The 17,843-nt window shown below is 34.1% G+C and overlaps 2 protein-coding genes across 2 annotated transcripts; both read right to left on the minus strand.

Annotated features, from left to right (window-relative positions):
- Positions 1-14,316: 14,316 nt before the first annotated feature.
- Positions 14,317-15,480, minus strand: LOC141632591 (uncharacterized). Its single transcript, XM_074445127.1, has 2 exons — positions 14,516-15,480; positions 14,317-14,392 (listed from the first exon to the last, which is right to left on the minus strand). The coding sequence occupies exons 1-2, from the start codon at positions 15,478-15,480 to the stop codon at positions 14,317-14,319; spliced, it is 1,041 nt and encodes a 346-aa protein (XP_074301228.1).
- A 491-nt stretch (positions 15,481-15,971) lies between these two features.
- Positions 15,972-16,802, minus strand: LOC141632593 (uncharacterized). Its single transcript, XM_074445128.1, has one exon. It carries the CDS (start codon positions 16,800-16,802, stop codon positions 15,972-15,974), a length of 831 nt encoding a protein of 276 aa, XP_074301229.1.
- Between the last annotated feature and the right edge of the window lie 1,041 nt (positions 16,803-17,843).

Consider the following 17,843-nt stretch of genomic DNA (forward strand, 5'->3'; position numbering starts at 1 on the left):
TCAACTTATTGAGTAATGTTTTACCATTATATCAACATATAATGGGTCCCATAATAGCTAGTTAGTTAAATTTACAACCTCTTGTAAATGCAAATAACTAATTACCTCTACCTCGAATATTTATAAAACCTCAACATAATTTAGTAAATTAATATATTAATCCACTAAATCGAATCTTATTTAATCACATTACAATAAGATACAAAATCAAACTCATATAAATAAGGGATTAATTAATCCGTATCGAATACAATTAATTAATTGTTTATTTGGATCTCATCCTTCAGGTGTGACCTTAAGGGATCAACTGAGCACCACCGTCAAACGACAGTAATGTCAAACGCTAGTTAGCCAATCATTACTGATTAATGTTGATCAGTTGACTATATAAATGAATCATCCCTTACGTATTCTTAATTTGAGATTTAAACATGTGATCGCACTATTGTTGAGGACACATACTCCAACAATCTCCCACTTGTCCGAGACAAGTGTGCGTTACCAATTCTCTTGTCCTATTACAATCTCCCACTAAATTCAAGGTGTCTTGCAGGTCGTAGTTGCATTTGATCATATCTTGAGTGGTTTCCTCGATCTGGAGAGTAACTGTCTGACCAGAATTATCTACCGTAGATACCTTCCGAGCGTGGCCACGCATTTTCAGTTCACTACTCCTCGAGTGGCACTGAGATTTCAAACAACCCTGACAAGGGGGTGGAGAATTCCTATCGCGCTATTCCTTTCGTATAGCCACAGTTCATTATGACAAAAAACATACTCATTTGACATCAGTTATAACAGTCGTAGAGTATATATCAAAGCCATTTAGAATTTTGTGCCAACTTGGGCGAATAGTCTCTAGTCAAAATAATTGACTCATAAGAATACTATAGTAGCTCTTGCCACGACCAGGCTTTATGAATTTCCAGAACTCTATAAGCGGTCACTGACCGATAGAGTGTCCCATACAGTCTGTCTAAGTGATCAACTAGTCATCCCATATGACCCTATGGCACTTGAACTTGCCATTAATCGCATCAAACTCTAGTCACTTCGAGACGTCACCTCCTATAAGTAACCAGGGGCGCATACTATGTTAATCCAGTTCACTTCAGTGGGGTTCAATATTGTCACAACAACCCATTTGGATATAACAAAATAATGAACGAGTTTAAAGAAAGTCAAACGATAAATGCGATTATCAGATATGAATAGTCAATACTTTATTACTACTTCATATCTTATAATCTATAGTGTACATTTTACACTAGTTAAATCGCAATAAAAGCTTGGTAAGTGGATATACCATGTATCCATTCATACCAACTTTATGAATTTCTATTTCCTCCTATTCAATGTTATTTCTAATGATATGAATTTATCTAAGTAGATGTCTAGTCGTCTTACTTGACTTTGGCTCTTGTACTTGGAAGATGCTCCCAGTGTTATCATATAACTTGTGATAAAGTCTTTGGTAGAGGGATCTATTCTCATTCCCTACGTTGACCATCTTATAACAATGTACTTAGATTCTATTTGTAGAACTTGCAATGGTTGAAACTAAAACATTTCTCTAGTCTCTTACTCCTAAGTCAATAAAATCAGCCTAGGATTTCGACAAATCCTTATAGGTTTGGAAACCAGAGTTTGTGCAACCCTTCAACACACAACTTAATATATCTTCCGAACATAAGAACGAATCCCCAATTCTCCTCAAGAATCTTAAGGGATGTTCTTTAAGGCTTTCAAAAGGCCTTCATTCGAATTAACTTGTTATTGACTTATTATGCTCCAAGCATATGATTCATCACAACATGTGCATATTATGGCATACATGATCGTTCTAATGGCGGAAACATTAGTAATCGATTTCATGTGATCAACCACTTATTAGGTTCAGTGAATGATTACGACTCTATCATAGTAATTCCACTTTCATCAATATGAATAACCTACTCAACCTTGTTGATGTTAAACAGATATGAAAGAACTTATCAACATAAGGCTTTCGACTCTATGCCAATATTCTTTCAAATTTAACACATAGATTCGGAAATCTAGAATACTTGCACCTTTTCCTAGTCTCCCAATCACTCTTTCACAGAGGAGAGCATTGGTACATTATTCTTAATGCGTAATATGTTATCAACATATAAGACATGGGAAAAATAATTCTGGCTCCCACTTAACTTCATGTATAAGCATGATTCTCCAACAATGTGAATGAAACCATTCTCAATTATCACATGAACGAAAGTATGATAATTAAAATCCTTTGATGCTTGCTTAAGATCATTCTAGGATCGCTTAAGTAAGCGTTGCATAATATGTTAGGATTCTTAGATCTTTATCTAAGGTTTTGTGTTTCGTACACATCCTTCTCTAAATTCCCATTTTAGAAAAGCGAATTTTTTTTATTAGTATCATTTGCCATCTTTCATCAAAATGATATGTGGCAATTCCTAACATGATTTATCTTGATTAACATCTTCATGTCAATCTATGATTTTATGTACTCTAAAGCTCTACTTACTTTAAAGAGACTGTCGCCTTAAAGTAAATCTACTCTTGAGTATAAAATTTTTGGATTGTAATGATATGGCTTTTATACAACAAAGTCGATTTGGGACTACTCACAATTGATCATTCAATAGTTCATAATTCCATTACTTTCGAAAAGTAACTTATTTACAATAAGACATGTGTACTTTACTCCCACTCTATCTCAATAGATTATAGTTCCATTACTTTCAAAAGTAACATATTAACTATAAGACATGTTTGTGACGATCTACTCCCACTCTATCTCTTAGAAATACTTCTATCTTCTTAAGAGATAGTTTTGTGAGTTACAAACATATATGATGAAGTAATAGAAGTTCGTCTAGACTGACGTGTTAGCTCATAAAAAGACCAGCTCAATTATTGCAGCTTGATTCATGTAATATGTGAATCTGATCCATGTCATTTGTTAAATAGACTTGCTATTTTAGGTATCTCCAGGTTGACCTTTCGTTTAAAATAATGTGTCCGTTTTGGATTGCAAATCCCCAAAAGTGAGTTTGTCAACTCAATCCAACTCATATTAGCTTGATCTTATAGGTAGTGACACAAGGTCATAATCCATAAGTGAGAATCTAATTCATTACTTAGATATTCGCCACCACGATCGGATCATAATGCTTTAATTCTTTTGTTCAATTGGTTCTCTAGTTCATTTATAAATTCTTTAAATTTCTTAAATGCTTCACTTTTATATTTTATTAAGTAAATATACCCATATCTACATAAATCATCGGTAAAAGTGACGAAGTAGTCATAATTTCCCCTTGCGGTGATGCTTATTGGACCACATACATCGGTATGCATTGGTCCCAACAAATCACACGCTCGTGTCCCTATGCCACTAAAGGGGGCACGAATCATTATTCAAGGAGACAAGATTCGCATAATCCATATGATTTGAAATCAAATGGTTCGATGATTCCAGTCGACACTAGCCTTTTAATGCGTTTCTCATTTATGAGACCTAATCGATATTGAAAATGTACGATTTATTTGGGTAACTTGTTTTGAGTCTTTTGGATTGTATGTAATAGATATCCTTAGTTGAGTTTAAAGTGTCTAAAACATAAATACCATTTATAGAATTGGCTTGGCTCACGGCCAAGTCATTTTAAACAAAATACAACGATTGTTTTTTTATGGCAAAAGAAAAATCCTTCTATGTCTAACATAGAAATGGAAATAATATTTTTAGACAAAGTGGGTACATAATAACAATTATGTAGATGTAACTTAAAATCACTTAGTTAAGGCAATCACATAGGTTCCCTTTGAAATGGCGGCTACTCTAGATCCATTTGCTAATCGGAGATCCACGTCACCCTTGCTAAGTGCTTCCACATTACTTAACCCCGACTGGAGTGACAATTCCAGCTTTGATATCTCCCAAATACTTGGGGCAAATTCGCTTCCAATGGCCCATGACATTACAATAATGACATTGATCGTAGGATTGGGCACCCTTCTTGGTTTTGGTTGTGGTAGTCTCACTATCCATTTCCAATTCATTATCGGGTTTGGGTTTCTTACCCTTCTTTGCCTTTTCTTTAATAATACCAATACTCCTTTCAGTTGCAAGGACATTCTTGCTAGAACTCCCACTCAATATGATATTTCTCCTTGCTTCTACAAACAAGGATGTCATGGAATTTGTGAGATTTTCCTCACAAGATTCTTTTACCAAAGAGGTGGGCATGAATATGGGAGTGGGAGGTGTGGAGGTGGTAAGGTAGCAAAGATTTCCATCCTCACCAATGCCAAAGCGTAGTTCTCTAGTCGTATCATTGTCATACTAGGAGCATTTTTCATTGAATGATTGGAGCCACAGATTAATGGTGATCGGTGTAAGAGTATTAGATGAATCCATTGCGGATAAATAACTACAAAAACGGAGATGAAGGAAACAAATTAACATTTATCGTTATAATACTTGTAAATACAAGTATAGCATTTATATAGTGACCCCTACCCAACTACAATAAATGATTCCGAGATCCATCTTTATACAAATATGGGCACGAGGAAACCGATACATCCCATACTTTATACAAATTTGGTGAATTAACTCTTTAATTTATTCTACTTTAGAACTCTCGGTCGATGTTTTTCACAAAACCCATCTCTAGCACCGGAACATAAGACTAGTCATAATATCCCGTTGAGACCAACCAAATTTTGCGTGTAATAACGTTTTATTATCCCACTTACCCAATGATAAATGAAGGCACCTCGGGAAAACCGAACCTATCCCAAATGTTACGGGGATTCATGGGTCCTACTATTTGGTAAGGCTAATCTCCATTTTAAAATTTAGCGAGAGGTCATGTCAATTTATTATCTATCTATTTTAAGTGAACTAAAAAAAACGAATTCTCGATAATTATAATTGACACGGTCGATGACTCGATATAATATGCATGTGTTATTATGGCGATTTGGCAATGCATGCAACATATTAAAATAAATGCAAAACAAATAATAAATTCCTAGTATGGCCATCCTAAAATAGAAAATCAAATAATCTATTACAAATTTGGAAACCAATTCCTTTGGTCCCTTGAATCTTCAAGTGGCACGCCTCCTAAGAACACCATCTTTGTCGGAATGCCTTTCCGAATGGCACCATCTTGAAGAAACATCGAAATTAAAAATAATAATAAAATACAAAGCTATTCCTATTATATATTTGTAATATGAAAAACTAGTAAAAATAAAAGTGATACGAGTTCACATTAAATTACAACCGAATCAATATCCCCTTACATTACGGGTAATATTGATTAAAACTAAGGCCATAATAAGATAAAATTACATAATTCAAAATTCAAAATTATATAAATTAAATATGACATTCAACAATGAAATATGCAGCATTATAATATGTGTCTATCATGCCAAATTATGTGTCAAATCGCCATATTTAACTTATATCAATCATATAACCCGATTTTATGGAAATTCAATTAATACTAAAATCTAATTTTAGTCCAAGTTAATTATCCTAACACTCTTGATTTCAAAAATTAGTCATCACTCAATTTTTGACAATAATTCAACTTGATATAATTTTATGCTCATTTTGACCCCAAAATTATAACATTTATGAAATAAATGAAAATTAAATTACAAAAATTTCAAAATTTGAATTTTAAATTTTTGAACATTCTGGAATATATCCATGACACTCATAATATCAAAAAATCATGGTTAAAATTTTCGAATTTATTTCGAGAAAAATGTAGTTGTGATTTATCGATTTTATCAAATAAAACATCTAAAGTATATAAAAATTAATCTAATCAATTTTAAAACTTTAGATCTGATAAGTGGGATATAAATGCAACCTAAAATAATTTTCTCATGCCATGTAATTTGTTTGAGCTATTTATGCTAAAATAGTCACTATTTATGTTATTTTTACTCTAAAAATTTATAAATCATGCAAAATGAATCAAGTTCATTTTAAATTATACACACATTGAGTACAATGTTCATGTGACAACATATTAAAATTTCATGGCATGTTTCGAAGTTTAACTATATTTAACCATTTTACCTCCATTTAATTCATTTTTATCTCATAAAAATCATAAATCATGCAAAATAAATCAAAATTATACAAAATTTTACATACAATAAGTAAAATATGCATGTGAGTTCATATAAAAATTTCAAGGTTAGAGACTATGTTTAACTATTTTTAGCATTTTAAATACCATTTTAATCATAAAAATGTAATAAAATTACTAAAAATCATTAAAATGAGCAATAAAATACCATAAGTCGTACAAATGACCTAAATACATTTTAGGACCAGAATATACAACATGCATTAAGATTTCATGGCTTTATCTCATAAATTACAAATTTTTAGTTTTAATTAAGTTACTTATAACTCGAAAATACTATAAATCGATTATGCATGCAACATCCTATGCTCTGATACCAATTGTTAGGTTCATATACCTATTATTAGACATTTTTAATAGTGATTTAATCAACATATTAAATTTGTCATAGTGGATCTAGTGCATGCATTACAAAAATAGAGATAAAATAAGAAAACAATGGTTCTTACATTGTTGTATGGCCCGAAATGGGCACAAATAAGGTCTCCTACCTTCACTTGTTCTTGACCTATGATAAGTATTAGGATGATCTTCCAAGACTCTATATTAGGAGCCCTCCTTTTTATTGCACCCAAGATTTAACCCAAAATTACTACTAATGTTAACTAGATATTATGTAGTAGTGCACCCTTAATATTTACTAATATTACTAATATTACTACACTATTAACATATATATAACAAATATTAGTATTAGAGTGGTTTTTGAGGTTTTTGCATGTAAGGAATGTTGGAATATGTGCCCTCCGACAATAATGCGATCACAACTGTTGATCATGATGATCACATGTTTAAGTCTCTTTTAAAGAATACAATTGGGAAGTAATATTTTACTGTCAACTGGTCCACACATATCGGTAATGATTAGCTGACTAGAGTTTGACATTACTGTCGTGCGACGGTTGTGATCATTTGATCCCCTTAGGTCATACCTAAAGGGTAACACTCTTAATTGATCAATTAATTGATCGTATGATGATACGGGTTAATTAAATCGCTTAAAATTGACGGACGATTTTGGAAGTGATATTTACGTATCTCATTATAATCTGATTAAATAAGATACGGTTTAAGTGATCGAATTGTTTTAATTACTTAGATGAAATTATTGTTTAAGGAAACAATTGCATTTGAATGAATACATTATTATAAATACAAGATGTTGTGATTTATAATTGGTAAAATATTTTGGTACAAGTAATTATGAATTACTATGTCGTTTTTGTATATGACGTATTTAATTAATGCGTTGATTTTTAATATGTTAAAAATACATAACAATTTTATGTGACATGTGACATGTGACATATGACAAATTGACAAAAATAAAATGGAGACCATTTTATCCATGAAAACCGAAATAATGGGGATGATTAGGAATATATTATGTTGATTATGTTAGTGGTAAACATAATCATTTCTTCCTAAACCTAGCCATGCAACCCTACTTGATCTTGTGAAGATAACCTTGTGCATGCATTGGCCCCTTCCTTCTCCTTCTACCCGGTTTTTCAAGAGGAGAAAACCATGAGTTTTTCTCCTTATTTTACCATATACACTACCAATAGTTAGTGTATCATTTATTCATTTTTCATCATCTAAAAATAAGAGTTTTAGTGAGATAAAATCTTCCTCCTCCTCCCTTTCTCTTAACCGAAATTATTGAGAGTTCAAATAATATTTTGGGTCAATTTTTATACAAAATTAATATTGTTCTAGTAATAATAATATTAATTTTATTAAGTTGTTACTTTGGGTATAAAACCTTGGGAGGGATTCTCTACTTGAATCCTTATTCATCCACTTAAGGAAGCTCAAGAACAAGTGAGTAGGAGAACTCACTCGTGCCCATATAAACCGAAATCTTCAATGTGAGATGATGATTTCTTCTTTAATTATTTTATTGTTTGCATGCATAAGATCATCTTTTAATTTTATGACTAAATTAAAATCATCACATATATGAATATGTCAAGTAATGAGATATAGATTTCTAACAAGCGTTATCAAGAGCCTTGGTTGTTTGCATGCAAATCGGTTATAGTTTTTCCGAGTTATACGATTAACATATAAAACTTGTAAATTTGTGATATTATGATATATCACAAAAATAATTTATGCATGTTAAAGTTTCTGATCCTAAAATGTACTTAGGATATTTTGGTTAATTTATGGATTTTTATTGTTCATCTAATATAATAATGGCATTAAAAATATGATTTTCTGATTAAAATGTCATTTTTGGACTAAAATTAGCTAAACTTCGAATTTTCCAGTGATTTTTGGATATGTTATCACATGTTTTATTTTTAGATGACCTGTAAATTGTCAGAATTTTTGGAGTTTTTATGCTCGAAATATGGATTTTTCATGATAAAAATCGGATTTAGATGAAAAATAGGTTAATATGAGATAAATTTCGAATCTGGTCATAGAAATTTAGTATGTTGTCACATGAAATTTTACAAGATGTGTGTAAAATAATAGGCTATATTGAAGTCTTTATGCATGATTTATGAATTTTTTGATGAAAAATAGCATAAATAGTGACTTAATTAGTCAATAATCGCTAAAACATACTCCATGACTAAAGAAAAAACGTCACATATTGCATTTTATTATCTTTTTCAGATCTAAAATTGAAAAGTTGATGAATATAATTTTTCTCATGTTTTTATGATTATTATTGATAAATCCGATAAACCGCAACATTGTTTTTCCGATAAATTTTTGAAATTTTAACCTAAGTTTTTGAACATTATGAGTGTCATGGTATTTTTCCAGAATGTTCATAAGTTTAAATTTCAAATTTCAAATTTATTTGAAATTTTTATGATTTATTTGAAGTTTATAGCATTTTTATTGTAATTTTGGGTCCATTAATGAACAATTTTAAGAAATATGAGTTAATTACAGTCAAATAGTTAGTGGAGAGTAATTTTGAGTCCTAAGAAGTTAGGGTAATTAACTTGTGCATAAATATGAATTTATGTAATTTATTGTGATTTTAAAAGGTTGAATCACGCAAATCCGTAAAAACCGATTAAATATACGATATTGGCTCCTTATAGGCGATTTAGCATAAAATTGGGCATGTTCATACATATTATAATGCTGCATTTTATTTATGTCTGTCGTAATTTTATTTTATGTAATTTTGAATTATGTATTTTTTACTTAGTATGGCCTTAGTTTTTAATTGGTATTACCCGAAATGTATGGGAATATCGATTCGGTTGTAATTTATTGTGATCTCGTATCACCATTTTGTAATTTAATAGATTTATTTTATTTTAATTACAAATGTATAATAGGAAATTATGTAATTTGTTATGTAATTTATTTATTCCGGAGTTCCTTGAAGACGGTGTCACTCAAGAAGGCAATACATAAAGACGGTGTTACCTCGAGATGCGTGCCATAACCGAAGTTCAGGGGACCAATGGAGTTGGTTTCCGAATATGTAATAGTTAATTAGATTTTCCTTTTTAGGAAGGCCATACTAGGATTTATTTTATGTTTTGCATTTTATTTATATGTTGCATGCATCGCTAAATCGCCATAACTAAAACATGCATCATCTTTTAATCGAGTTTATCAACCGTGTCAATTAGAATTATCGTAGTTCACCGCTTTAGTTCATTTAAAACGTGATAGATAATAAATTGACATGACCTCTCGCTAAAATAATCAATTGAGACATAGCCTTACCAAAAAGTAGAAACCATGAAAACCTATTTCGTGAGGGAGTGCACTCGGCCACACCGGGGTACAAACCTTGTTACGTAGGGGAAGTGGGTGATAAATGTCTATCCACCGAATTTATATTAATGAGGGGTTTTTCGGCACACCGTGCCCTAAGTTGATATGAGTTTGGATCATGGACACATTTATTCGAAATTTGGGTTGAACTCAACGAAAGTATTCACGACGATTTCCGGATGTGTTTCGGGTTAGAGATAAATATTAATGTAGTTTTATCGACCAAGAGTTCTAAAAGTACAATCGATTAAGACGTTAATCCACCAAGTTATGTTAATAAAGGGTATTTCGGCACACCGTGCCCTAAGTTGATATGAATTTGGGTCTTGGAATCATTTATCAACTTGGGTAGAGGTCACTAGATAAATGCCATAAAACTTGTTTAAATTTAAATTAATTTTTACGAGTATTATTATGTTAAAACGACATATGTTTTATTCTTTCTATATTTTGTTTTGTAGACCGCTTTTATTTCTCATAACAAATGGCAAATCCAAACACCAACGCCACGCCTCTCACTAATACTTCATGGCTCCGATCCTTCATGGATCGATGTAAACTTGAAAAGAATGGGTCAAATTTCTCCGATTGGGATGCCCAACTCAAACTAGCCGCCCAAGGTGACGACGAGTTTCGTTACCTTACCGAGGCCTCTCCACCCGAACCTAATGCTAGGTCGACCGCCGCCACTAGGGAAGCATATGAGGCTTACCATAAGGAGTCCGCCGCAATGAAAAATGTGTTGATATTTGCGATGGAGGCGGATCTCCAAAGGAGAGCCTTTAAGATGGGCACCGCTAATGAAATCTATTCCAAGCTTGTGACAATGTTTTCACAAACTCCGCGGATCGTCCAATATGAGGCGGCCGCGGCATTTTTTGATCTCGACTTTAAAGAGGGCCAAAAGGTTAGCCCTCATGTGCTCAAATTAATGGAACTAGTCGAGACTTTGAAGATTCAAAAAGTTGAAATCCCCAAAGAACTCATTGTAGATAGGATTCTACACTCCTTATCCAAAGTCTAGGCATATGTTCAATTCCGGGTGAATTTTAACATGCAAGACAAGGACGTGTCTCTTGAAGAGTTTCACAAGTTTCTTGTGCAAGCCGAAAGAGACATGGGGTTAAATGTTAACCCACCCAAGGATGTGCTTAACATAAGCACCAAGAGTAAGGGGAAGTTCAAAAAGAATGGGAAGAAGGGTAAGAAGCAAGCTCCCACTTTCACCAAAGCTAAGACTTATGAAGCTAGCACTTCCAAGATCAAGAAGGGTCCTTTTTATAAATGCCGTTATTGTAATAGTGTTGGACATTGGAAAAGAAATTGTTCCAAATATCTTGGTGACATCAAAGCTGGAAAGATCACTCCAGTAGGTAAATGACTATCCTTTCTTTTATGTTTCTATTTCAACTATGGTATTGTGATACAAAGTTGTGATAATGTATCCCCTTTTTATCGTAAATAGGACCTCCACCAAGCAAGGACAAGGGAAAAGAAATGCAAGCTTGAGAAACCATCGAGAAGCTAGGAGTAGCTTCCATGAAGCTTGTCTTTTTATTGTCTTATTTTAATTTATGTTTCGGATTTTAGAACCTTTTGATTTCCGTGTTCGACATGGAGATGTATTTTGGATATTGGTTGTATTTTGGATAATGGTGGCTTGGTTTGCAACCCAAGTCACCCGTTTTATCGTATTTTATCCTTGTTCTAAAATTCGTCTTTATCCGCTTGCTCATAGAAACATATGATCATTCACTTAAAGTGATCTAATAGACAACTACAATTATGGGATTCATTATATATCCACAAGCTTAAGGCTTGTATATGATCAATTAAAGTGATATTGAGTTGATGAACTCTCTTAAAGGAATGTCAATCACCAAGTACACTTATCAAATTTAAAACAATTAGTCAACCTATGAGATAGTCCTCCTTATACTTCAAAATCATTATTTGCGTCTCATAAGCTATCTTTGAATCTCTAGTGTATTCATTCAAAAGATAGAGTGGGAGAAAAATGAAGACACAAAGAACATTAAGAAAAATTTGTGTAAATGAGATCTACGCAAGGAAGAATGATTTGAATAAAGGTATATTTATTTATATAGTATACACGAATAGATGAGATCTATGGTCTCGAATAGATCTACATGACAAAATAGACCAAGTGAAGTAATCAAAAGAATATGTTCTCAAGATAACTACACGAGGAGACCAAAAGAAAGTTTTGGAAGAAGAATGACTAATGTAAAGTCTTAATTGACTAGTTTATGATATTTTTGACCAATAGTTTAAATATTGATATTTACTTAAGAGCCTAAATGAATCAAATTTACATCCTAGAAAATAAATGAGATTTATGACTAGAAGTTGTAAGGATTGATATACCGATATCCACAATAGCTAAGTTAAGTATTAACCACGCTAATGTCATTACTTAACCTCATTATGAAAATGAATTGGTTAAACCTCCTTCCGAAAAGGGTATTTTGAAGGACGTGTATTAGATATTATTCATATTTAAATAATGACATTGCTACGCATCATTATGATATGAATGAGTTAGACATTAAAATATCTTTCCATAAGGTTAAGATGAGACCTCTTCAAAATAGGAATTTTGAAAGGATATGATGGGAACATATATGATTTTATCTTAATAACTTAGCAAAGCAATATATTTCAATTCTTGAAATGTTTCAATTGAGTAGTCAATTACGAAACATGTGGAATTAAGTGGGAGTTGGAAATTATCATGTAAAGACATGGAATTTAGTGGGAGCAATCATCTTGTAAAAGTTTATAACTCATTACTCATTGGGAATGACGAGCTAATACTATTCTTTCACAAAGAAGTATTTGAGTTTTCAATTCTAGATGAAAAATGGACTATGATGAATCCAATCACATCATGAGATGTTGGATAAGTATTAAGATATACGCATCAAATCAACAAGAAACGTAGGTTATTCATATCAATGAAAATGGAATTACCATAAGCAGTCATGGTCATTCATTGAACCTAAGAATAGTTGATGACATGATTAAAAGTTACTAATGTTTCCGCCATTAGAATAATCATGTACATGTCCAATAATGAATCATATGCATAAGAGCATGATGAATCATTGGCAAGCCATAAAAGAAACGTCATGAATTCTCGAGGAGAATCCGAAGAGCTATTTCAGTGTTGGACAGAACACTCTGTTATGTGTCAAGAGGTTGCACATATTAAAATTCGAACAACACGTAAGGATTTATGAAAATCCTAAGCCTTTCAAGCTAAAAAGAGAAATAAAAGGTTTGGAAATGTACTTAGTTGAAGTAAGAAGTTACTCAAAACTAATATTTCCTAATATGCTAGGACTTGTGAGAAGTGCTAGGCTAATCACCTTGACAATTGTTGCAAGACTCTGCAAGACATTTACCTAGTGCATTATGAGTGGGTGGAGTACTTGATCAGTGCAAGTTATATCATTCACCATAAATTCATTGGTTATGTGATAAACGACAGGGAAGTTATTTCAAGATAAAGAACCCAAACCAAGGTTAGGAACCTATATGTGTACTTGGTAAGGTTCATACTATGAAAGATAACATGAACGTAAAGGAAAATGCGATCATAAGAAGTTTGAACACATGGTATGTTAAACTTCTATTGCAATCAACAAGTGTTTACACACTTATGATATGCATCACAAGGTTGTAATATGGTATTGACTACCCGAATGTGATGTCGACATTTGTCGTTTGAGTTATTATTAACTCACCTTATACTTTGTTACATCCAAACGGGTTGTAGAGACAATTGAACCCCGTTAAAGTGAACACGGATTAGCATTGTATTCGCCCATAGTTACTTACATGAGGTGACGTCTCGAAGTAACTAGAGTGTGATGCGATTGATGGCAAGTTCAAGTGCCATAGAGTCATATGAGAATGACTAGCCGATCACATAGGCAGACTGTTTTTTTTTTTTGTGGAAGGTAAAAAATATATTAATGAATCAATGAATCCGTACACCATACAACCATTTACACACTCATTTTGATAACTATCTATCCGCTAGATGCATTCAAAAAATCAAAGAAAGATGTTATCAGCTAAACTATCATAACATTTAAGAAAAACCAATTTGTGTTAACCAAGAGCCATGCCTCTGATCTTTACCCCTCCATTGTTGATGTTGGTATCTTATCAGCATCTGTTTCCTCAGCTCTTGAGTAAGGATTGCTGGGTGAGGAAGCACCTTCTCAAGTCTACATTTGTTTCTAGCCCACCAGATTAGATAAACCTACCAACAAACTGCAGAAAAAACAACCTGCCTCTTCATTAGTGACTTACATCTCAACTGTAAGCATCACTGAACTGGCTCACAGACAGGAATCCGTAACCTTAACCAATCATTAACCCTGTCCACACAAGCTTTGCTGTAGCTGCATTCAAAGAATATATGGTCATGCGTTTCAGGGTGAACCATACACATATCACACACAGTTGGTACTGCCATACCAAACTTACACAACCTGTCTTAAGTCAAAAGTCGCTGCTGAACATACACCCAAGCAATAAAGCTATGCTTAGGTACATGCAGTCTGTTCCAAACAACAGGTACCCAAGGCACCTGAATCTGAGTCCCCATCAGCCATTCATACCCAGAAACCGTATTATACCTACCACCATTCATACTCCATTGATCCTGCACAAAGCCTGACTTCATCAAGTCTTTGATTTTGCAGATCTGTCTCCAAGTCCAACTAGAATTTAGTGAAGGTTGATAAGAAAACCAGTCTTGCCCATTAATATAAATGTGATTAACCCATTTAATCCACAAATGATCAGCTTTTGAGACAATCCACCAACAATACTTACCAATCATAGCCTGATTCCACAGTTTACTATTAATAACTCCTAACCCACCCTTTTTCTTCTCAGAACACACCTTATCCCAAGAGACAGGTGGCACCTTAAGGAACTCATCAGAACATGCCCAAAGGTAGTTCCTACAAATATTCATCAGTTTAGTAATCACTGTGGAGGGAATGATAAAAATCCTGGCCCAATAAGTCTGCAGCTGTGCCAAAACACTTTGGACAAGAATCAATCTACCAGCATAGCTCAGTTTCCCAGCTCCCAAGCTCCAGATTCTACCCACCATCTTCTCCACTAGTCTGCTACAATCCCCCACTGCTATTCTCATATAAGATATGGGAATGCCTAAGTATCTAAAAGGGAAAGCCCCCTCCTGAAACCCAGCCATAGCCAATAAATTGGAAGCACTTTCTTGTCTAACTCCATTTAAATACATATCAGACTTATCTTTATTAATCTCCAATCCAGATGCTTCAGAGAATGTTGCAAAATCCCTAAGTAACACAAGCAAAGATGGTTCATCCCCTCTACTAAACCGCAGCAAATCATCAGCAAAGCACATGTGACACAGTTTCAGAGCCTTGCAAAGAGGATGAAATTTAAACCCATTTCTACCAGTGACCACATTAAGAATACGAGTAAGATATTCCATACAAATAGTGAAAATTAGTGGTGACATAGGATCCCCCTGCCTTATCCCTCTCTATACCTTAAAAAAGCCAAAAGTTGAGCCATTCAAAGATATGGAGAAGGAGGGAGTAGCAATACACTCCATAATCCACCCAATAACCAACCTAGGAAACTTTAGAGCTCTCAACATGTGTTCAATAAAATCCCATTCGATTGAGTCATAAGCCTTCTTCAAGTCCACTTTCATCATACATCTAGGTGAACAACTCTTCCTATTGTAAAGCCTCACAAGGTCTTGACAAATTAGGATATTATCAACAATATCCCTCCCTTTGATAAAGGCACTCTGGTTAGGACTTATAATATCAGGCAACACATGGGAGAGTCTATTACTCAGAATCTTAGTAATACACTTATAGATAACATTACAAAACGCAATAGGTCTAAAATCAGAGACAGAAATAGGTCTAGTTTTCTTAGGTATTAGGGTTAACACCGTGGCATTTACCTGCTTCAAGAGTTGCCCATTCTGAAAAAACTCAATAACTCCGCCTCAACATCTTTCCCCGCAATCCCATAGGCATCCTTAAAAAATTGGCTAGAGAAGCCATCAGGTCCAGGAGCCTTAGTTGCAGGAATAGAGAAGAGAGCTTCTTTGACCTCTTGAGGAGTGACAGGTTGCATAAGAATGCTAGCATGGCCCTCAGTTACAGTCTTACCTTGTCTTACAGTTACATAATGTACTCTTTTAACTGCTTTACGAGTGCCCGACAATTTTTCATAATACTCCAAGAAGGCATTCTCTATACCTTCCATGGTAGACTGCAAATTCCCATTCATATCCACAATAGATAGCACCCTGTTCACCATTCTTCTCTTCTTGATATGATTGTGAAAATAATAAGAGTTACTGTCCCCATCTTTTAACCAGTGAACATTAGCTTTCTGAGCTAAGAAGCTATCCCTAGCCTCAACCATGTCTTTATAAACCCTACCAACCAGATGCTCTTCCTCCTGTAAGTGAAGATTAGTTGGGTCCCCATGAAGTGCAGTCTGGGTGTTTTTAAACTGCACCTGAGCCAACTGAGCACTCAGCTCCACATTAGCAAAAGCATTTTTATTGAGTTCCCTCAAAGGCTGCTTCAGGGTTTTCAATTTTTGCACCACCTGATACATCTTCTTACCATACATATGCCTACCCCAACACTGTTTAACAAGAGGGATAAACATAGCATCCTTACCCCACATGTTGAAATATTTGAAATGACCCCTACCTCTCTCAGAAGACTGCCATAACTCCATAAGACAAGGGCATTGGTCATATAATCCTTCAGGCATAAACATGGTAATACTTTTAGGAAAAGAAGATAGCCACTCACTATTTATCAACACCCTATCAATTCTGCTAAAAACCCTATCATCAGTCCCATGCTTATTATTCGAAGTGTAAAAAGCCCCTGAGAAATGATATCAGTGACCCCACACTCCAATCTACACTGCAAAAAATCAACCATCTCAGCATCAGAGACAACCGAACCAATCCTCTCATCAACTGAAATGACATTATTGAAATCAGCCATGATAACCCATGGTCTAGTAACCTTGTCCCTCATATGAATTAAAGACTCCCACACAGGTAACCTTTCAACTACCCTATTTTTACCATAGACCATAGATAACCACCACCAACATCCAGTAGGCCTATATTCCACCTTGACATGAATAACCTATTCCTCAGAAGAAATGAGCTCCACTTTATAGACAGAATCATTCCAAATTAACCATATTCGTTCACCTTCCCTTATTCCATTATTAACCACAACTGACCAGCTACTACCCAAACTATTGTGTATATTATTAAAAGCTCTAGCTTTAACTCTAGTTTTTAACAGTCCAAATAGCCCAATTTTATTCATATGCAAAAACCATCTAATATCTTTATGCTTATGAGGACTATTGAACCCACGAACATAGGCAGACTGTTAGGAACACTTTGTCGGGCCTTATGACCGCTTATAGAGTTCTGGCAAATTTATATAGCCTGGTCGTGGCGAGAGCTACTATAGTATTCTAATGAGTCGATTCTTTTGACTAAAGACTGTTCACCTAAGAGGGCACAGTTTCAGATTAACTTTGATTTGTGTTACTACGACCTTCGTAAATGGGGTCAAGTGGGCATATTTTGGGTTATGATGGATGTGGCTAGTCGAAGGGAATGAGTGCGATATGAATTGTCCACCCCTAGTCAGGTTTATAACAATATCTCAGGGCCACTCGAGGAGTAATGAACTGGAAATGCGTGGCCACGCTCGGAAGATATCTATGGTAGATAAATCCGGTCAATCAGTTATTCTCCAGATCGAGGAAACCACTCTCGATATGATC

Source organism: Silene latifolia, chromosome Y (genome assembly GCF_048544455.1).
Source record: "Silene latifolia isolate original U9 population chromosome Y, ASM4854445v1, whole genome shotgun sequence".
NCBI lineage: Eukaryota > Viridiplantae > Streptophyta > Magnoliopsida > Caryophyllales > Caryophyllaceae > Silene > Silene latifolia.